Raw genomic sequence first — 20,379 nt, forward strand, 5'->3', positions numbered from 1 at the left:
CAAAAGTGAAAATATCACTAGGGGTCAAATATGCCACCTTAAGCCAATGAAAAAACGAATGATACCAAACAAATGCAAAAGCTGGAGCATAAAGTTGATTGCAAATATTAAAAAAATATATATGAACGAATGGAAGGTATCTTGTATATTTAGGGAATGTAGAATGTAGTACATTCCAAGAGTCGCTATGGAAACACGTCACGAAGACGCAATCTGAGAATTGACAGAGTTTTAAAATGTGGCAAAGCTCAATACGCGAGTGAGAGAGACAGAATTCCTCGGGAAGTAATCCCTTTGATTGCACCCACATTACATCCATTATTACCCCTCTATCTCCGGTCCCATCCAACGCCTCACGCCGTACCTGGCCCTTGTGAAATTTGACGATAAAACCTTCGCCGCACGATCATGCAGCACCTAGTGACCCCCACACGCCACAGCTTTTCGGCGATGAAATTCAAGATTAATGTCACCCCGTCGGTTGTGCGCACCTCGAGGAGTGCTGAACCGTCGATCTTCAAAGGTGGTCGACAGATAACGAAAAGGTTAAACTGCAAAAAGGAAAGGAAAACGAGTCTGCATCGTCGCGGCGTTGGGTCGGTTTGTTTGGTTGTGGCACCAGTTATATCAAGATTTTGTTTTTTTTGGGAAATCTTTCTCTCGCCTCCGGAATTTAAAGTGGCGTAGGGTTTGGAATTTCTATCAGTCTTTTGTGGCGCAAAAACCGTAAGTGACTATGCCGATGCAAAATCTTTATGCATGCGATTTTACTTTTCGGCTTGTGATCTTAAATTTCAGAGGAAAATTCAAAATTAAGCATTAATAACAAGAGAATTGAGCTTCAAGGAATTCTTTTGAAGTTTTTATAATGGAAGTTTTGGTTCTTTTTCCACTGGAGAGTTGTTTCCGTACTGGAATTTGGAACTTTTTTAATGTTACACGAAGGTTTTATGTGGGTTTTAAGCCTGTGTATTAGTTAAATTTGCTTCAAGATCTTAATTTTATCCTTTTTGTGAACTTTATCATGACATATCTATTTGTGCGCATGTTAGCTCCGTGTTTTTTCTCTCAAGGCGTTTTAAGCCTTCAGTGCAGAGCATCAGCAGGGGACTAGTCTTAATAAGATTGAAGAAAATTATAGAGTTGTCTTTTCTTCACAAATTTTAGAAGCCATAATAAGCTCGAATCCTTTTTCTGATGTTAGGTCTTATCCTGTTGCTTGCAGATTGGGCGAATGATTTCTTGTTTGCTGTTGATAGCAAACATAGTTTTGAATAGGAGATTGTTTTTATTTCAGCTGTGATGGTTTTGCTGGAATTCTTTTTTGAGTTCAGCTCTAGATACACAATGTTAGATTTTGTGCCGATGTTTGAAACGAGCCACATCACTCATCGTCACAAAAATATATATATATATATTTTTTATATTTCGAAGTTCTTTGTGAGTCGCCATTGATCTCTCTCCCTAGATTGATTACCATCTATAGTCGTTTGTATAAAATGCCCAGACTGATTCCAATATATAGCCTTTTGTATAAAATTAAGATTCTTATTTTTTGTGGCCGCTTCACATCTTTTCACTCTTGCTGGCCCAAATTTCATGGATTTCTTTTTTAATTTCTGAAGAATTCCAGATAGCTTTTGACTCTTGAGCCTAGCAGTTCGCATAATAAGGTAGTTTTTATCTGCAGTCTTTTTGTTAGTTATACAATATTCTGCTATATCTATTTAAAGATAACATAGTTTTGGAAAGAGATATTCACAGATAAATTATGTGATGCCACAGGTGATATCCTAATCTCGAAGGAAATACCTACTGATCAACACCATTATATTTGCATTTGGACACTTCTAAACATTCAAGAAACTTGAGAAATACATAATAGAAACTGCAGATCTTTATAAAATCTTGATAATAGAGAGGATTGCGTACCCTTCACCAAGGGACTTTCATAATTCCTTACCTGTAAACGCTTACCCTGAGAAAAAGAGTCTTTTGAAAAATTCAGAAAGAAAAGGAGTTTAGAAAAATTATGGGAGAAAGGGTTTTTGAAAATTAAGATGTCTTGAACATTGATCTGGAATTGCATAATGAACATCATCAAAACCAGCTGGTTGAGTTAGTTGACAGTTGGAAGTGTTTACAACATGTTAAAACCTCATAAATGCAGGCATTTTCTAGAGGTATAATCAGTGCGAGGGAGATATCTATTAGCATTTTAATTTGTCCTTTTCAGAACAACACAAAACGGAACAGCATGCAAGGATTAACCTTTCTCTGAATTAGAAAGGGAAGCTCCCCTTGTAACAAAACTGTACTGTAAAGTCTAAACAACTGGTTTTCAGTATGCAATACAAACAAAATTAAATCAAACACCTGTCTTTTTGTCCTCGGGTATGGGTAAAAGGTTAATCAGCATTTCTACACAGTACAAGAGATTTCTATATTTTTTTTTTGAAAGCTAGCGCCTACAAGTTACAACAATTAATAAACACTTACACCTCCTAGCTAAAAGTTGGAATTGCATTGAACCATAGTTACCAGGAGACTCATACCCTAATCGTTGGTACACTTCTCCTTCTTGGATTTTACAAGACTGCCTTAATCCCTTAGTGCTTATTTTATATATTTGATATTCATTTTAACTAAAGCCTGCACCATTTTGCTGAAGCATGACCCTGGAGTGTTTTTACAAACCTTGGAATCAGTTTTCAGCAGTGCATCTCAATCTACCATGAGGTCAATCTTTAATTTTTTGGTGAAACTCAGCAAACACTTCATGTGCTTATGAATTCCATGCCCTTTTATGATTGTTTTGATTTCAAAAACTTATGGATCAACTTTGTACTTGAGTGTGTTTAAGCATTGAAGAATCGTGTTTTTGTTTTAGCAACGTGTAATGTCCCCACTTTGAAATACAATGTAAGCATTCGAGGTCATCTTTCATTTTTTTCATTTCTTTGGGCTTTTGGCTTGTGATGGCTTGTGTTAATGGTCTAAATGTCACTTTTCATCATTAAAGAAAAAAATTCCGACCATTCCTATAGAATGGTGCCCTTCTTGAGGTGTTTGTCACTTCTTGACTTAATCAAACTTTACCATGCTAGTATATTGGTCCGCTCCAATGTATTGGGATGCCCTTTTTACATGACAGACCCTTTTTGCATCTTCTTCATCATCCAAGCTTTATTCTTTATCTCATTTGATAGATCAGAAAGCTCCTTTAATTGGCTATACAAAGATGTGGGTTAAATCTTCAATAAGATATTCACAAACATGAGAAATGAGGATTTGACAATGACTTGCAAAATGAGGAATGGAAAGGATCTTAATCAAAAAATGACTCTACAATATGATTTATGTTCTAGTTTGAGGCTAGATAGTACTAATACTAGGAGGGGGTAGAGGAAGTAGTAGATTGGTCACTGTAGTTGGCTGTTGTACTTTGAAAATCTGAATTTTGATTGTGTTCAAAATTCATATATAATAGCATATGCAAGCTTTAAATTATGACAAAATGATAATACAAATAGATTTGTGTTCTCTTAATCCATTCTTTATGCATCTTATTCATTAATTTAAGTTTTTTTTGGGTGTGATTATGTAGTTTTGTTTTGTTGAGTCCTCAGTCAAAATTGTGCATTGCAGAGTTTTTGCTGAGTCTGAGATTTCTAATATTTGTTCTCAAGAATGCCATTTATCAAAAGTAGTTGGCATGCTACTTTTTAAACATTAAATTGCTTAAGACTTTTCAGCTATCAAGAGCTAGAATAATTGCTAAGAGGATATTTTAGCATGATCAATAATTGTTAATACCCCAGAAACTACTTATCTATGTATAAACTTGTTTAGGATTTGATTTTAGTGCACAACCAAGGAAGTAGTTTGCTACTTTTTGAGATCATTACAGAATCACTTTCAAATTTGAAAGAATGAATGTGCTCTAAGTGTTTGACCTGTATTTGCAATACATGTTTGTGCTACCAAGGAGCTTTATTGTTGCCCTTATCTTATAAATGTCATAAAAGATATCGTCTAGGTTCTATCATGTAAGATAGTTGTTTCTGAAGACACCTAAAATTGTCCTAGCCTGATTAAATAAATATTTCTATTTATTAAATTATTTTATCCTAAGCCTTCTATTAATTAAATAGATTTTTATTTATTTAATTAATTCATTTATCCTTTTCTAGCCTTCCTTATTTAAATAAATATTTTTATTTATGTAAATTATCCTTTCCCTAAACTAAATAAATATTTTATTTATTTAATTGGCCCCACTTCTTCTCTTAATTAAATAGATCTATATATATTCAATTAATTCATTAGCTTTTTTTTTCCTATTAAATATAAGTCAGAACCATTACAAAATAACAGCAAAACAAAAAAGTCCCAAAAGCCCACTAGGGCAAATAGTTAGAGTATAGTATGCATCCCACCCCACTGTAGAGCATATACAATAGCATCAAAATCAGTGGCTACATAAAGTATGAGGAAATACAAAAAGAGCAACTCCCCCGACTAAGCATATACATCATATACAAAATCAGAAAATAATATCCCCAAACGGATACGTAGTGTCGCCCACAATATCAACCCAAGCCGTCCACACTTGTGTACCTTCATTCCATCTCTGCTCTTTGCCCTATAGTGTAGGATCAATATAGGGATGTACCATCGGGACTGCCACTGGTATGTCTGGCATTGGACCTTGTCCATTTTTGTTCTTCTGTGCCTGTAAGTCCCTCATGAAGTTCGCCAATCCTTCCTCGAATGGAGATCCTTCCTCAGTGGTCCTGTTCCATGAGAATCCATGCGATACTTCCCATGTGAAGATTTAGGTATGACCATCTTGCAGGAAATTGTCAAACTTCCTCCGAGCAAGCCGCATAGTCACTGTAACCTGCATGTCAATCTTATGCACAATGATTCTCCTTAGAGACTTAGTAAGGGATCCATCTCTGCCATTAAAAAGATTATCATTCCCAAATGTCCAAATGAGCCATAAAATTTCAAGAGGAAAAAATAGACCAAAACAAATTTGCAGCTTTTGTGAGGCTTTGAACACACCCAACAACCACGTCAAAAACCACAATGTTAGAACCAATAGAAATACCAAAGACATTCCAGACTTCCTTAGCAAATAAACGGTCAAAAAAGACGTGTTTGAAAGTTTTAGGCATTTTACAACAAGAACATATAGACACATCATCATCGGGCTTTCTAATGGGAAGCTTATGCATCAAAAATAACCAGCAGAAGGATTTTTTCTTAGGCTCAATAGGTTTCTTCCACAGATTGACAAAGGCTTTCGGCCAGAACACAAGATCTTGACCCAGACCCCAACAGGACTCAACATGGGAGAGGATGGAGTTATCATTGGTAAGGACGGCATAGACGGACTTAGCTTTAACTTTAGGCAAAAATGATCCATCAGGCCACTGAAACATAAGAAATCTGGACTCATCAGACTGGCAAGGCTTAGGCAAGCCAAGAGGAGAGCAGGCATCTCTAAGAATGGTGTAAGTTCTGCGGTGGGAGGGGGAAACCTGAAAGTTAACCAAAAGATCATTCCAACTCATAAGATTGTCATCATGGAGGATTTCATCCAGGATATTGATGCCTTTTGAAGCCCAAACTTTAGCTGAGCATCCTTGCAATAGAGCAAGTGGTTTGTCATTGTACCTCAAATTCCACCAAATTGATCATTCACCACAAATCTCCCCAATCATTCACCACAAATATCCCCATTCATACCACATAAACCATTATTGGATATGTGCTTCCTAACAACCTCCCAAGCCTTCCATATCGATCTAAAAACAATGGACCCAGAAGGCCTAATGTCGAAATGCCCAGCAACAATGTCACAGAGTGGAAGTCCTTTCCACATCGAGCCTTTTTCTTAGGAGTGGATCGAGCTAGATTATGTCTAATCAGGACCTTCCAAGGCTCATTCCCTTACAATGAAATAAAGATCCATTTTGATGCCAAGGAGATGCCCTGCCACCTCAAGTCCTTAAGGCCAAGATCCCCCAACTCCTTAAGGTACACCATCGCCTCTTCACTGCATGCTTCTTCTTGCCCCCTTTTCCATCAGACCACAATAAATCCCTGATTTGTTTCTGGATGTGACAAAAATGATAGTTATTGAAAAGCCAAGCAGAGGTATAATAGATATTATAAGAGGAGAGGATCTTTTGGCATATCTGCACTCTCCTTGCTAATGATGGGAAATGCTTGTTCCATTTTCCCAACTTCTTATCAATCTTCTCTCTGATACAGCCCCACATTGCCTTCAAATTTGGCTCAATGGCAAAGGGAATCCCTAAATATCTTACTAGGTGATTTGGCCCTCCCCAAGAGACCGAATATTTGCAGCACCAAGGAGGTGGGTGGGCTTCCCAACCTAACAAAACTGATTTAGGCAGTGAAATCCTACTCCCAGAAGCTTCACAAAATATGTCCAACTTTGCAATTAGAGTTTCCATATCATTCTGATCCAGCTTTGTTCATTTGCAAATTGAATGGTGGAGAGATCCTTGCCATTGGGTAGGGTAAGACCCTGGACTTTATTAGAAGATGTACAGTCTCTCATTAAGTAATATAAGGCATCTGCAAAGATGACAAACAGGGCAGGTGCTAAAGGACACCCCTGTCTGATAGACCTAGAAAGATCAAAGTACTCAGACTTACTACCATTAATCTCAACACATGCCTTAGCATCTTTCATCAAAACATTCACCATTTTACAAAAGTGTTCAGGGAAACCTAGACTTTCCACTATCATTCCTACAAAACTCCACTCTATTCTGTTGTAAGCTTTCTCAAAGTCTAATAATAGAATAGCAGTGTCCTGTTTAGACTCCTTAGCCCAATGCATGGCCTCCCAACATGAGAGTAGGTTCTGTAGAATATATCTTCCTTTCACAAATCCTGTCTGAGTAGGGTAGATGATTTTAGGAGGAATGTCTTCTAATCTCCTTGCAAGTACTTTGGCCAAGATCTTGTAAGATACATTAAATAAAGTAATGGGTCTCCAATTTTTAATCTGGGTTTTATCTCCCTCCTCTGGAATCAATCTAATGAGCCCTTTTATAATTTCATCCCTTAAAGTACCTTTAGTGATAGCCTCTTGATACATCCGCAACAGATCTCCCCCAATCCACTCATTGCAACCTTTGTAGAATTCAACTGGTAGCCCATTTTGCCCTAGGGCTTTACCATTGCTCAAGGCCTTAATGGCCTCCTTAATTTCTTCTAAAGAGATCTCCTTATCTAACAACATGGCATCCTCTCTATTTATCTTCTTAGGAATGATTCCTTTGATATAGTCCCTAGTGCCCTAGTTTTCTCCATCTGATTATCTTCCGAAGGGAAGAAGTTTTGATAAAATTGCGCAAAAGCTCTCAGGATATTGGCCTGATCAGATAAGATTGAACCATTTTCGCAGATACTGTCAATACCAATTTTGGCTTCTTTGGCTTTGAACAAGTGAAAGAAATATTTGGATCCTTTATCCCCTTGTTCTAGCCAATTTATTCTTGCTTTGGTTCTAGCCCCCTGTATTCGTTTGTCCTGAATCCTCCTCTGGGAGTCCTTAGCTAAGCAGATAGCCTTCTGAGCCTCTACATCATAAGGATTAAGTTGAACAACCTCTTCCGCCTTCTGGAGGGTGTGGTGAGCAAGAGTCTTCAATCTTCTGCCATCTTTGACCATCTTTCTCCCTACTGTTTGAAATAAGGTCTTCCAAATATGAACATTTTGGGTCCATTCCTGAATGGGGTTGTTGCACTTATTAACATGTTTATTAAACTGACTGATAATGAAGGTAGCCTGCAACAACTCTACCTCTTCCAATAGGCTGGAGTTGAGGGCAAAGTTATCCTTATGACAAAGTCTCCTAGGGGGGAGGTTGCTGCATGAAAATTGAGCCGAGAGAGTATAGGGAGTGACTCTCACGGATGACCCCTCCTGGTTCTTGCTGATTTTGAAAAAATCTTTGTTAAAAGTAAAACCTGTCAAGCCTACAATAAATCCTCTTGTTGCCTCTTTGATAATTAAACCAAGTGAACCAAATATTCTGGTCTTCTCTATTACAACTTGCTAGGGGGTCAATAAGTTCAAGATTCCCCACCATTTTGTTCCAAAAAAACCGTTCCTCCCCTTTCCTTTCAACCCTACTACCACCAGATTTATCCCTCGGTCCCTCCACCATGTTGAAGTCTCCCCCAGCAATCCAAGGAATATCTTCCAACTCAGACATCTAATTCCAAATATCTATCCTGTCCTTATAGTCATTAGATGCATAGACAGAGCATATGCCAAATTCCAACTCATTGATTTTCAAAATAATCCAAACCAGTCTATTACATGGAGAGCATCCCCATCTAGAGACAAATTTGGACCATTTGAAACTAAGGAGAATAACAACACCACCTTTACCCATGGTGTGTTTAGTGATAAAATATTCAACCTCCCTCCAAATGCATTTCAGGTTGACATCAAGCCAAAAATCAACAGCCTTAAGTTCTTGGAGAAGAAGAAGATCAATGTTTTTATAGAGTATAAGAAATCTCTTCAGCACATACTTCCTATCTAGGGTCTCCAACCCCCTTACATTCCATGATGCAATGTTTAGATCCATAGGAGAACCTAGGGATTGGTTTCCACAGTGGACTTAAAACTGTTGTAACATTTGGACAGTCGCCCTTGGGGGGCTTTATTAAATGCTTGTAGAGCAATTGACCTACTAGGCCTCCTTCTCTTCCTTTTGAATTCAGAGGGCTGGTCAACACCTAGGTGGGAGGTTCCTCCAGGCTTTTTGGCTTTCTTATGTTTCTTATATCTCTTTTTGTTAGCAGCTTTTTTAATTCCAAACTTTTTCATTGCCTCATCAACAAGGTTTTCACCTTGGTCCCCCTTAAAGGGGACAACCGCTTTCTCCTCCTCATTTTCAAACCTGCACTACCCATGTCCACCTCCATACTGTCACTGGTAACCTCCTCGATTGAAGGCCCAATGCTCAAGGGAGGCACTTCCTCACCTCCATTGGCTCTGAGGCCATAACTGAAAGGGGGGGTGCCAGATGCATGGTGTGGTGAATCCATGATATCATTCTTAGATTTTTTATCAGCCTCTCGTTTTTTAGGTTTAGCCTTTTTAGAAGAAGCTTCCTTGATGCACCCTGAGGGTTGTACATCAAACCCCTCCTTAACAATTGTAGAATGGGAGTCGCAAGGGGTGGGCAAGCAACTCTTTGGGGGATTGTCCTTCATAATAGAGGGGGTCTCCTGTTCATTTGGAGAACAAGCACCCTTAATCACCATTCCAGAATTCACTATCTGTTGAACCCTATTTCTGGTTTCATTCAGTTTCTTAAACTTTTCTAGTATGATTTGTTGAGCATTAAGCTTCGCCTTTTTTGAAGGTTCTGTGGCCCCAGCTAGAGGGGTAGGAGGCGGTAAAGAGCAATGCTTAGAGCGAGTCGCTCTTTTGATCTTGGCACTAAGTGCATCAAGTTTCTCAATAACAGGGGAATCACCATTAGAGATCTGCAGGGGAGTAGAGGGAATCACAGACTCAGCCACCGAGGGGGACCCCAAGGAACCAGGGTTAGGTCCAGAAGGAGATGGAGAAGGGGAAAGTAGATTCGAAGGGGGAGGAGGGCCACCCGACACAGGAGCAAAGGGAGGCAAAATGGAGTTCGACAATGGAATACTAGGAGTGTCAGTTTTAACATGCTTCTTAATAAGGGGGCAATTTTTCCTAATGTGCCCTTCCCTCTTGCAAAGAAAACAAGCATTAATGCCTCCTAAGAATTCAATAGGGCAAGAAATAGTATCACTGATGAGCTCAACCTTGAGGTCTTTCGGAAGATCATGTCCAGGATTCAAGGCCACCAACATATAGGCATCCATATGTGGAAGAAGCGAGGAGGTTTCATCCACCCTAATTACCCTCCCAAGAGGCTTCATCGCTTTAGGGATAACGTTCCACAAGTAGGGGGGAATGTTCTTGGTAGTGATCCATCTGGGGCTCAACAGAGCCAAAATTTCATCAAAATTGGCCATAGGGTCCCAAGATAGGGCTCTAAAACAACTCGATCTGATAGCCGAGTATTGTTTTTTCAGTACTTCTAATTAGCTACTAGGGTGGTTAAAAAAAATCAGAAAAAGCCCTTTTTGAATCATACGACAAAAAGAATAAGAGAACCCTAGTTTCTTCATCCACACAATGTGCAACCAAGAACTCAAGTAATTCCTAGAGGGTAATTTGGAAATATCCAAAGCTGCTAAAAAAATTGTAGAATGTCTAAGCCTATTCTTTTCTAAAACTATAACACTGGCCATTTGGGCATTAGGAAAAACAATCAAAGAATCGACAGAGAGCCCCTTACCTCTTCTTCCTCCGCCATCTTTGTCGTCGCCTTGTTGATCTTCTCTGATGAGAAATTTGGTGCTTTCTGGAATAGCAAACTTCCCCTCCACGACTTGCTTGAATGTCTTGGACCCAGCGTCTCTCGCAGCACTATCCGGTGAAATTGCCATTTTCAGGCGAGGGTGAGCCCTTAAACTCTCACCACAACCAAGTAATTAATACAGACCCGACCGACCGACCTTGGGCTTGCACGAGGCAAGCCACACACGAGCGATTGGCCACCTCGTACAACCCTTGAGTTCGATGCTTGCAAGTTGTGGAGAGCCCTAACCGTTCATTAGCTTTTTCTCTCCATGACACTTGTCATTTATCTCTTAATTTACCTTTAACCACCTTTCTAATATTTTCCCATTTTCTATACCTACCCTCTAATCTGAGCCGACCATTTATCACTTCACCTCTTAATCCTATCCCTCCATTTCTAAGGTGTTCTCTATGTAAAAGGATTCCTTCATCCTTTCATAACCCTAACTAATGTGTCTAATCAACCTTCATGTGATCAAGCCATCAAGCGTCTACACAACCACAGTCTGTTCTTTGTTGAGCTCTTGTGCAAAATACAAAATCTGAGAGCAACCATATTAAGCAAGATCAAGGGAGATAGGAAACAATGAAGATCATACCCTACTAAGCATGTGAATGGTATAATCTTTCATGTTTTTGATGTTTTGCATGTTTTAGGTTCTTCCTTGGTGTATGGTGGATCTTAATTGTAGAACTAGGGTTTTATGTGGTTGAATCTTGTTTGGTTTTACAATAGTTTAACATTCTATTTTCACCGTATATAGTTTCAAACCTTTAATTTTGAAATTTAGTCTTATGGTTTAATAGAGCTAGACCTTTATAACATACAACAAGTCCTAATATTTAGCCTTTGACATCCTTTTGATTGGCCCCACCTCATTACACCTTGGAGTACTATTTATGTTTAAATTAATATCTATAGGATAAAATTAAACATTCATTTTTTTGGGGCAGAAAAACTTCATATATTAACTGAGTTACCGGGTTCGGCACTCAAAAGCCCAAATACTGGTCCTGGTTCGTGTCTGGTTCGGTTCGAAATAGCAGTCAGTAAAGTCAAAACACCTGTTGCAGTTTCCGTCGATGAAAACACTTGTTTGCAGGTTGCCATCGATGAAAACACTTGTTTGTAGGTTGCCGTCGATGAAATCACCCATTTGCAGTTGCCGTTGATGGAGGAATACAGTTGCCGACACCTATTTGCAGATGATGTCAATGGAGGGAGAGATACAGTTGCCGTCGATGGAGGGATACATGCCATCGATGAAGGGCTGGCTACGAACAGTGAAGCCTTTGATAATTCATTGGCTTTCCGTTTATTAATTTTACACTTAAAAAGCTTTTCTATAAATTCATAATTCACCGATTTATAATTTTATACACATGTTAATAATATATGTTATTATATTTAATATATTATATTATATAATAATATATATTATATATATTATAATTATCAATATTATATAATATAATATAATATAATATATATAATAATATATATTATTATATATTATATTATTTTATTATATAATATATAATATTATTTATATATATATATATATATATAATTTTTCTATTGTTTTTGTACTAATGAACCCAAACAAACCCAAACCCCTTTTCAAAATTTTGCCGTACCGGCGTACCGGTTCTTTGAACCTGAACCCGAACCGGCAACCTAGTATATTAATACTAATTCACAAAATAAATTTTTTCTTTTTTTAACAATACGAGTACAAGGGGAGTATCTTCTTAAAAAAGCCAAAAACCGTAACATCTGAACATGTGCCCCCAAAGGCAGGATATTACACTTTTGATCGGTCAATAATCACTTTGCCCTGCCACATTTGCACCTTCCAAAATGAAAATTAGGAAAAAAAAAATATATATATATATTTTTTTCCAACTGCAACAAAGATTTCCCAGAAACTTGCAAGTTTGATTGTTAAACTTGCCTAGTGTAGCAGGAAAACTTGCAATTTTCTTGCCCATCCTTGGTCTGTTAGTCTTTGGAAAGTTGCTCGCTCAAAAATTTTGCTTAGTTTGTGTAGGTAATAGGAGATATGTTATGTCCTTGTTATCTCTCTATATGCAAATATTCCTTGTATTTGGAGCTAGGTGACTCTCCTATGTTGTAGGCCTATTTTCATTGTTCTTTTTTCTTTTTTGATCCATTGGAATTTTGTGCTAATACATTTCAAGATGGTTACGTTTTTTAACAAAATTTTTGGAGGCTAATTATGGTAGGAGTAATGAAAGCTAGGAGACTTAGGACCACCCATAAATAGTAAATGACATAGTCGAAAGTATCTTTGACTCTTTGACATAGGTTTTTTTTGGGGGGGACATGTCCCTGTGAAACACTGCTTTTCCATGAATTGGATTCTTGACGGGTTTAGCCATAATGCCAAGTTACTTGACAGTCTTGAGGATTTATCAATCAATATCTTACCTCATTGCAACACTTGTTTTTGTTTGGGCTATTTTGATTTTGTCTCAAGGGAGTCTTTTGAGCACTAATATGAGATATGTTGAGGTCTTGATCACATTCTTCTCTCTTAGTTGATTGAAATGATTTGCTCCAATAACTCTCCCCTTCTCCTGTCTCTTAATTTTTTCTAAAATGAGGGAAACATATTGAAGGAATTTTGTTAATGATCACCACTGCTTTATCATTGCTCTTAAAATATTTATCATGATAGTTAGCTTGAAATCATAAAAGCAATAGCTTTTTTCTATCATATGTATTTGATGTCTTTGATATGTATCGACATTAAGATATTTCATCAACAAACATACAAATGTGAATCAACTTGGCTGGTTTCATTACAATTATGAATTTTTTTGGCTGAAAGTTATTCAGTATAAGCATTACAACGATAGCTATCTCCATTGTTAGCTACCACATGAGTTTATATGGAGAAAATAAAGAGCTAGGATAGGAATACAAATGTTTTTTGATATTAATGGACCTCTTTGGCTCATCTTATAATCTTAGTAATTGTATTATAATCTTAGAGAAATAAAATCTTTCATAGGAGCTAGTGAAACTAAAATAGCTTTGGACTAATGTGCTTCATGTTCAAACTTGAGAAAAAGCTATAGAATGAAAGATTACCAACATTATTTTGTACATTCAACAACTCATGTGACACAAGATCAGCCGCATTCTAAGCTAGATTATATTTGAGGTATGGTTAAAGACTTATTTTATCAACTTTTTATTTAGTCAAAGCATGAGTCTTGAGTATTTATTATTTCTTGAAATTTGCCTATCCAATAAGTATATTCTCTGTGCCTATATCTTTCATAAGAACTAGAGAAATTAAAAAGGCTTTGGCCTAATGCACATATGTTCAGAGAAAAAAACTGTAGAACTCAAGGTGACCACATTATTTTGTACATATGACTCCACATGTGCAAGAAGATCAACTGCATTCTAGGGTAGATTATATGTGAGGCATCACTCAAAAGACTTATTTCATCAATTTTTTCTTTAGTAAAAGCATGAGTCTTGAGTATTTATTATTTCTTGAAATTTTTATATATCCAATAACTGTGTTTTCTGTGCCCTTTTGAACTGGTCCATTTTGTTCTTTGACAACTGATGCACACTGGACATGGTCTAAACTCTAACCACATTTTGGTTTGATGAGTTTTTCTGGTTAAATATGTCTGATATCAACTTTATTTCCTGCTTATGAGCGTGTTTTATTAGTGTTTGCAAGTATGAAATTTTGAGCATACTGAAAGTGTTGGTATTTACTAAATTATTGATTGGATTATTAGAGAAAGGCGTGAAAACATACACATTCTGTATTCACAAACGAGTTGGAATAGTAGTTACCTGTAGAGATATACGGGTACTCATCGAACCTACATTGTTTGAAGAGCTAACTGAGTGAGAAGAAATGGCGACATGTGAACCAGATCCAGATGTTGTCCGTTGGGGTCTTGATCTTCTTGGTGGAGATTCTTTTTCAAGTTCAGGGGATCGAATTAATGCTACTCAATTAAGTGATGCTACTCTGTATGAGGGAATTAATGCCACAGAATCTCAATTGCAATTAGAGCCTAGCAATGTAGAAAGTGATGAGGTAATTGCACATGCCCTTCAAGAAGAATTTTCTCATCTTGCGGCTGTAGAAGCATCGGGGGATTCACAGCCTGCAGAAGATCATTTACAGGCTATACTTGCACAGGATTGGCTTGGTCCAAGCTGTCAAATTTCTGGTGAAGGTATTGCCAATGAAGATAAAACTTTGTCAACATAATGAAATATATTTGTGTGTTGAGCTTTTGAAACAAGCTACAAGATTATTGCATTTGTGTTTCCAGTTGCACAGCATATGGAGGAACGAGAAGAAACAAATCATGAACAGGAGGCTAGTCCATGTCCAAGTCCTGAAAGGTCCCAAAATGATTTGGATGATGCATATGCATATCCCGAGTTTTCAGACGAGTTTTGCACTTTGGATGGGGAAGTGAGCAAAAGATTGACGCAGATGAATTCTGTGCCGGTGAGTTTATTGAATTTAGCTACACTCTATTTATGGTGCATTTGCAGTAACATCAAATTGTGGAGAGTATCACAAACTGGGCTTTTTCCAGGCAATGGAAGAAAGGAACATGCAAACACAGGCATTTGCTTTTCTACATTCTAATACACAAAGCTTAAAAAAATGCCATTATATGTTAAAACATTTTGTACTAATAATCTATTGTTTAAGACTTAATTTTAATTTGCGCAAAACATGCTGTTTAGAATTTTCAAATAAGTCTTTTTTCAACAAGTAGTGTGTGAAATCCATGATTTGGCAAGTATTTATTTTAACCAGCAGATTAGATAGGTTTTTCCAGCCGTATGTTCAAACAATTTTTTGGGTTATATTACTGTGCTTCTACTCATTGTTAAGACTTCTGGATTAATTTTTAACGTTTACTGGCATTAGTGTCCAATATTTCTAATATCTCAGCAGTAGCCTGTTATTGGGGCTTTTTTCTTTTACTGCTGAAGCAAAATAACTCCAGACTATCAGTGCTACAGATTCTTGTGATTAAGTTCCTCAAACTAGTGTGGTAGGATATCCTGTTCTTGCAACCTGCTTCCCAAACTACTTAATTGTGTTCCTCTTGTTATATTTTTAGCAGTTTTGCATTGTAGCATGCTTGATGTGGTCCTCATCAATTTGAAATTTGAAATTTGATTATTTGAAAATCACAGAAGAGTTTTGACCTGAGATGGTGTCAAAAGGTCTACCAATCGTTAGAAACTATGCACTGGACAACTAACAACTAGCAATCTTGCAAAAAACACAATGTAAAATTACCAAACCAACTCAATAGTTGAAGAATTTAATGGAAGAGCTCAAAAGAAGAGGTTTCTTCTCTGAGTTTCCCAGATATTGTAAGATGAAGAGCATAAAATAGTGGTGTCTATATGGTACGATTGACATATGGATTGCTTGCACATCAAGAACATAGAAGAAAGAGGAGTTTGAAGATTTACGTGGCAAAAATTCTGGAGTGGCAAGGCATGGCAAAAAAATTAAATCTGTTATAAAGAACAGAGACATAAAAAGATTTCATAAAGAACAAATCAGGTTGCAAATGTGGGAAATAAAGATTGTCTGAAAATAACATAAGATTTGATCAAAATAGGGTCTAAAACCCTCATTTTCAGACTTGTATAAGGTCTGATCACGAAAAATTAAGTCTGAAGACAAGCTGTTATACTCAGAAAATGATAAAAATGAGGTCCGAAAGTATACCATGAGTCTGAAAACACTTGGAAAGAGGTGTGCAAAGGTCTGATTTTCCGAGAACAATGTCTGAAGACACCTCTCCAAGGTCTGAAAATGGCCTCCAAATGTCTGAAGACACCCTGCAAATAATAAAAATCAGTGACTAGGAATAGTCACAGCCATGTCACATGCTTGCACTTGAATTGTTTTACCTTCTAAAACTCAGAAATAGTCAAATCTGGGCACTAAAATGTGGCTGGAAGTAAGGTTTCAGTCTGAAGACAACTCAGAAAATGGAGTTTCAGACTTGCACCAACAATGGTGTCCACACAAAATGCCTCTAAACTCCCCAAAATCGATGTTCAAATGAAATTGCCTAAGCTGGAATTGTTATTTTCAGATCTGGAAATGTATATGTTCAGTCAATAATCAGCAATGGTGGTCAAAAATGGTGATCAAACTCCCAACCAATAGTGGGCCAGCAAACACGTAGATAAAATTATCATGATCTCCAGCCACGGCGCCAAGCAAGGTGACTAAGAAATGCCCCAAAAGTCTGAAGTTCCCAGCCACATGCGAAGTCATGGCTCTTCAACAATGGTGCTACCTTCAAATTGCCTTATGTGTGGCTCAATCAGCCACCCAACTTGCTGCAACTCCTTCCATGGTGCCACCTAGGTCTGATTGGGCAAAATCGCCCTTCCAATCTGCAACTCTCTTCAACAATGGTGTCACCTAGGCAAAAAAATCACCCAGCTGGGACCACCAATTTGCCTCCAATCAGCCACTTGACTGTCACAATCAGCACTTATATTATTTTTTTAATGCTGGCTGGGGCGATGTGTGAAAAGGTCACAACACCTCCCAACACCTCCCAACAATGAATGTGGGATTAAAAAACACATTGATCAGCCAGGTGGAAAATCGCCGTTCATTGGGATAATTAAATTTTAACTTTATTTCCGCCTTTGTTTGTCCACCAAATGCAATGATGGAAAATCAATCCCCATTGGGACTGATTTGTCTGCAAAATCGTGTTCACTTTGCTTTTAAAAATTCATTTGATCAAGCAAGGGGAAAATCGATGACTATCACGACACTTGATTTTCATCATTAATTCACTTTCCTTCACATATTTTCCCCAAGTGGAAATTTGCCTTGCATCGGGACTGATTATCCTTGAAAAATCGTCACAAAACTTAGTCAAATACCTCCAAGTGGAAAATTGAACTTCATCTGGACATTAATTTTCATTCAAATCTTGCAAACCAACCCCAAGTGGAAAATCGATCTCCATCAGGACACACAAAATTTGGATGTTTTTGCATTCCTTAATCATTTCCCCTCAAGTGGAAAATAGAACCTCATTTGGACACCAAAATTTCACCATAACTTGGTCATTTTACCATAAAGTGGAAAAACGTGGGTCATTGGGATTCACTTTCCTCATGCATTTTCATTCTTGTAGGCCTGGTGGAAAAACAACCTCCATCGAGACTCACTTTGTCCTTTGTTTTGTCCTTTAGTAGAAATTCTTGAGTCATTGAGACTTTCCACAAAATCACTTGTAAACTTAGTCCTGGAGTGGAAATTTGACCTCCATCAGGAGTTACTTAGTCCTTAACATTAAATTGGTACCTTCGTGCTCAAAATGGAGTGGAAAGACGACCCATGGGGTCTTTGTCCATTTTTATCTTTATTGCTCAGTGGAAAAACGCCTCCCATTGGGACTTTATGATCTATGATTTAATTGCTTGGTGGAAAAATTGTTTTCCATCAGGACTAAGTTGATTTTCACACTTTAAAAGTCCATACTTATCCAATTTCATCAATTTCTGTAGTGGAAATTCTATTTCCATTGGGACTTTTAACATTTTCTCAAGATTTGAAGGGTGGAAAATAGAAGTCCATCGGGACTTTGTGCATTTTTGACTTATTTTACCTCTTAGGAGTGGAAAAATGACTCCTATAGGGATTTTTAACACTTTTGCACAAAATTCACATCAATTTGCAACATATTCATCATTTTTCGTTCACATTTTAAGACAAGTTGCAAAATAAATTGGCATTTAGGATCATTTAGACATTTTAACATCTTTTCAACAGGTTGATCCCAATGACTTCAAAACTTAGATATTTAACATTGTTTGCATCGTGAAGACTTGGAAAGATGACCGTATCCAAGGACTAGACTCGGGTATTGAAAGCTCAAATTTGTCACTTGACTGCCAAAACCATAAATTAACAAAATTGGAAAGCACGAAAGAGGGGGTCCCCGTTTGCAATGGGGCGATGTGTGAAAAGGTCACAACAGGACCAAGGGCCTAAATTTGGGGATGGTGGGGGGGTGGCGTTGATATACATATAGTATTTGAAAATATAGTTATAAAAAGATGTTTAAGTATTATAATTACAAATGGAACTTTGGCAAATTAGTAGAACTTAAAAACTACTAGAATTTGAACTTTGAAGTGAACATTAACAATTTAACATCAAACAATGAAAATGTTGAATTTGAAATTTATATTATATTCAAGATTTCATAATGATGATTACAATGAGTGCATTAGAATAATATTAAATAATTATTAGAAGGTAAGGCTTATAGTTGTAATAAAGTCACCTTAATGGCAAGTGTTTCTTTGTTTTTTAAGTTCACTTTTTTTAGTGTTAGTTGAGTCTTGTAATGTTTATCCGTTTGCATGGTTTCATCCCCCAATCTCTATGTAAGGAGATGAACCTCTTTGTAATTGATATCTTGTTATTTAATAAAACATTAAAATATTGTGTTTTATTAATTTTTACAATATGGTATCATAGCAAGGGGTCACATGGATTTACGAGTTGTAGTGAAGGGTGAAAATTGTGACGACTCAAATAAGAAAAAAAATGTCACATATGCAGCTAGGATTTTCAACGATGTCTCTTTTTTATAAAGAGAAAATTGCATGATGGAAATTTCATGTGAATTTTTTTGAAGGAAAAAATCACAGCATCTTGTTATATTAGCAAATCAGCCCATGATGACCAGGGTTTTATTAGTGCGTCTAGAGTTTTGAAAGATATTTTTAATTAGTTCATGTAGTGGTTAGGGCATAAGGTTTCACCAGTTTTTTTGTTGGGCTATTGTGAAAGATTTTGAACCATTTAATGCCTTGAATGAAAAATAAAAGTTGTGGACAAGTTGGGTTTTGATCTGTAGTCACTATAATGAATGAGATTGGAGGTCTAATTACAATGATGAAGTATTGGAATAATCCAAATATTTTAAAGATTATGGGTGTTGACAATCCTATATCTGCAATTCAGGTAGTGGTAGCATTGACTCTAATATTTGCATTTAGTGTTCTTTTTGTTTGAGTTGCTTTAAATGACCAACACAATGAAGTTGGATCAGACTTAGAAGGTTGGACAACCATGCACTTTGTCTATGGGTATCTTGTTAAATAAAATGTGTCGAAGTATTTCTTGAAGCTAATGTAACCACTTTGTCGCCATGTTGAAGATCCTCTAGATGTATTGCTAGGAGAGCTTAGAAGGATGACTATGCCAAGATGAATGATGAATTGCATGTATTTTAAGAAACCCACACTTTGAAGACAAGAAGGAATCCAATCTAGATAAAACTCAAAATGGATGGTTGCCTAGTTAGCTTGGGAGTCATACCCTTACGAGGGTTATGAGACAACTTGATGGAGCTCTATGAGTGTAGCTCAACATGGATTGTTGTCCAATGGTTCATGAGATTTGTGATTCAGGTTTTCAAGGAGGTAGTAATTTGGGAGCTTGGGAATTTAGCTCGGGAGCTACACTTTTGTGAAGGTTCGAGGCAACTTGATAGAGATCTACTTGGTGTATGGTTTGTTTTCAAAGAATTTTTTTTAAAGATTGGCATATTCATGGTGTAGGGTGTTTTTAGTTTGATATGTTTTGTTTTTAGTGAAGTAAGCCTTAAGGGGGTATTAGAGTAATATTAAATAATTATTAGATGATAAGGTTTACAGTTGTAATGAAGTCACCTTTGTGGCAAGTGCTTTTTTGTTTTTCTTAGTTTGCTTTTTTAAGTGTTTAGGTGATTCATGTAATGTCTTTGCATGGTTTCATCCTCCAATCTCTATACAAGGAGATGAACCCCTTTGTAATTGATATTTTGTTATTTAATATAATATTA

General features: G+C 37.0%; 1 protein-coding gene across 1 annotated transcript in view; it reads left to right on the plus strand.

Annotated features, from left to right (window-relative positions):
- The first annotated feature begins 442 nt into the window (after positions 1 to 442).
- LOC131077385 (OVARIAN TUMOR DOMAIN-containing deubiquitinating enzyme 12) overlaps positions 443 to 20,379 on the plus strand; it is an 88,318-nt gene continuing 68,381 nt past the window's right edge. Inside the window, exons 1-3 of the mRNA XM_058014876.2 lie at positions 443 to 726; positions 14,254 to 14,703; positions 14,803 to 14,984. Of these exons, the coding sequence (XP_057870859.1) occupies positions 14,376 to 14,703; positions 14,803 to 14,984 (510 nt within the window). The 5' untranslated portion in view covers positions 443 to 726; positions 14,254 to 14,375. The remainder of the gene's footprint in view (positions 727 to 14,253; positions 14,704 to 14,802; positions 14,985 to 20,379) is intronic.

The sequence above is a fragment of the Cryptomeria japonica genome, chromosome 4 (assembly GCF_030272615.1).
Source record: "Cryptomeria japonica chromosome 4, Sugi_1.0, whole genome shotgun sequence".
Lineage (NCBI taxonomy): Eukaryota > Viridiplantae > Streptophyta > Pinopsida > Cupressales > Cupressaceae > Cryptomeria > Cryptomeria japonica.